General features: G+C 46.1%; 1 protein-coding gene across 1 annotated transcript; it reads left to right on the top strand.

The window, feature by feature from the left end:
• Nucleotides 1–488: 488 nt before the first annotated feature.
• E1B28_012868 (uncharacterized protein) lies at nucleotides 489–895 on the top strand (the record flags this gene model as incomplete). The annotated part of the gene is made up of 2 exons (XM_043158025.1): nucleotides 489–494; nucleotides 548–895. The coding sequence occupies 2 exons, from the start codon at nucleotides 489–491 to the stop codon at nucleotides 893–895; spliced, it is 354 nt and encodes a 117-aa protein (XP_043005395.1).
• Between the last annotated feature and the right edge of the window lie 1,649 nt (nucleotides 896–2,544).

Raw genomic sequence — 2,544 nt, 5'->3', positions numbered from 1 at the left:
CGACGCATGTGCAGCCGTATACCCTCCAACCCTCGTCTATGATTGAGACAATCGCGTTGGAGAAAACAGAAGTTAGGATTGGGACTCGGAGCGTGATGTGAACAGTACGTGTAGGGTTATTCGATGCTCTACTAGCCAATCATTGACAGTGTTCCATCCAGCATCAACTCACTATTCACTTTTGTACATTTCGTTGAGCATGAGAAGAATGCCTCTTTAATGACAGCGAGGTGCAGAAAACATGCACCGCTATCAACACAGAACGTTTTCAGTCAGTCAACGGTGGGATGCCGCCTCTTTTATTCAAACCCTACAGTGACATTTGCTTTGAAGAGTTAAACACAGTACATATTATACTTGGTGGACGAAATAGACCGAGGTGATGAAGAAAAAACGGGTTCAAGTAGCGGGAACCAATAAGGTCGAAAGAAACGTTACTCGGATAAAAGGTTCTTGGTAGCACCAGATGGTCTGAAGGAGAGGTATAGATGTTCGTCAGTGGATCAGTTTCGTCGCCCGAAGATGCCAAAAACCTTACCCTCAACAGTTATTATTAGGTGCATCAGCTGCTCAAGCACACTTTACTTCCGTTGTTCCCGCCGCTCCTCAGAAGGGGACACCCGAGGATGCATTGAATCAGTCGTCTCAAGAACGATTCACCAGACTGGTAATTGCGGGGGAAGAAGAGTCAATAACATCATCACTGGTCGGTGTTGGAAAGTCTACCCACTTTTTCATCGTCCCCGACGGGCTGTCGACTGCCAGCTCCCACACCATGATGATAATGATGGTGATGGTTGATCGTCGTATGATTATTTGTGGTATAATCGTAATGATGGTTATGAACCGTCTCCCGGCTACCAGTGTCGTTGATCACATCCCGGTGAACGTTTGAGAAAGAGGTGTTGCCACGAAAGACGAAGTTGGACGAGTTTTCGAAGAAGCTTGACTCGGAAGGCATTCGACTCCGTGGTTTGAGATGGTGAAGGTTCAATATTCAATATTCAATACTGGAATGGGAGGTGACGCGAGGTTCTTAACTAGACTTCAGGCAATATAAGTTATTTCGGAAAGTGGTTGTTCAGTTTCTGAAAACGGCGTACCCATTGGCTTATTGACGTGTTTATAATAAGCATTGCCACTGAGATCCGCTGCGTATCTTGTATATAGGTCCTTCTAATCCCAACTTGATCTCTGGTCCTGAAGGAACTTGACAGTTTTATCCCACACCACCAATGACTGTTCGAATGTGATGACAGAAATCCAGCCACCGGATACATTTTCAAGGGTAATCAATACATTCAGGCTAGAGCCAGGAACAGTTCGGACGTGCTTCCTGAAAGCAGACTTGTTTTCCCTTCAAGTACATAAAAGTTGAGAAACCCTTGTTACGATCAACCAGCTGAGGTCAAATATTTGAAGCCGGGATGTAGATCACGACGAGTTCCCGAAGTTCGAACCAATCAAGGCCGATCTGCCCGTTCCCCTGTGGAGGCTTGCAGTTATTGAAAGCATCCGAGGAATGATAAGAGTATCAAGAAGCTTCGATGAGTGACAGTTTGTGTGTAACGCAGGCCAGTTTTACCAAAGTTTTACCGTCCGGAAGACGAAGGGACACACCCTTGGGGAAATTGGTCACTTGACTGTAATTCCCATTCCGATGCCATCTCCGTGAAAATTAGATCGTGAAATGAAGGTAACCTTCCACAAGAGATTTAAGATAACGTATATATCGACTGTGCTCTCCGCTAGTCGGAAAACCTCAACACCAACCAAACCACCGATAATCAATAGAATAACAACGAGTAGGAGCCCTCCAGCGTAGAGTAAGATGTCGTAGGGGAACCGACCCTCAAGGCCTCATCTTCGACCACAGCAGCTGCCTCTTCCCGACTCTTTCCGTATTTTTCCCGAATATCCTCGATCCTCATCCTCATCCTGAGATCCGAGTCGATCTTCTGGTCGACAACGGTTGTATTTCATGTAATATACAGATGACCGGTAGATAAATTGCAAGTAAAGGGGAGCAAGTAAACATAGAACGGTCAACGCGGTCGATAAGAAGTCTGCAAATGAGAAAAGCGCGGATTGAACGTTGAAGCTCCAAGTGACCTCCAAATTGAATTCCTACAGTGGCGACACTGCTAGGTTTTGCGAATGGAGGTAACGTTTGTCAGTCGATAAGTATCGTCGCCCGAACATCATGCCGAAACTCACAGTCAATGATCATCAACATCCGGTGAGTCAACCATCTCTGCACTGTTCATCGAGTCCACCATCACCCTTCTCACTCCTCCGATTCTTCGTCGAGTACGCTCGAGCACACGCTGGATGAATCGCCTCAGAACGGTTTTGAGATGCTGGTCGATGGAAGAAATTGGCCATTGAGTACATTGAATCGGGCACAGTCGGAAAGTCACTGATTTCACCTACTTTTACATCTTCCGATCCGTCTCGTCGACTTTGATCCTCCACAACACCATAATAGTGATGATGATGGTGGTGGTTGACGTAATTCGTCGCATAGCTGCTTGTTGTATAGTG

This window comes from Marasmius oreades, chromosome 8 (assembly GCF_018924745.1).
Source record: "Marasmius oreades isolate 03SP1 chromosome 8, whole genome shotgun sequence".
Classification (NCBI taxonomy): Eukaryota; Fungi; Basidiomycota; class Agaricomycetes; order Agaricales; family Marasmiaceae; genus Marasmius; species Marasmius oreades.
This window is presented reverse-complemented; position numbering and strand designations above follow the sequence as displayed.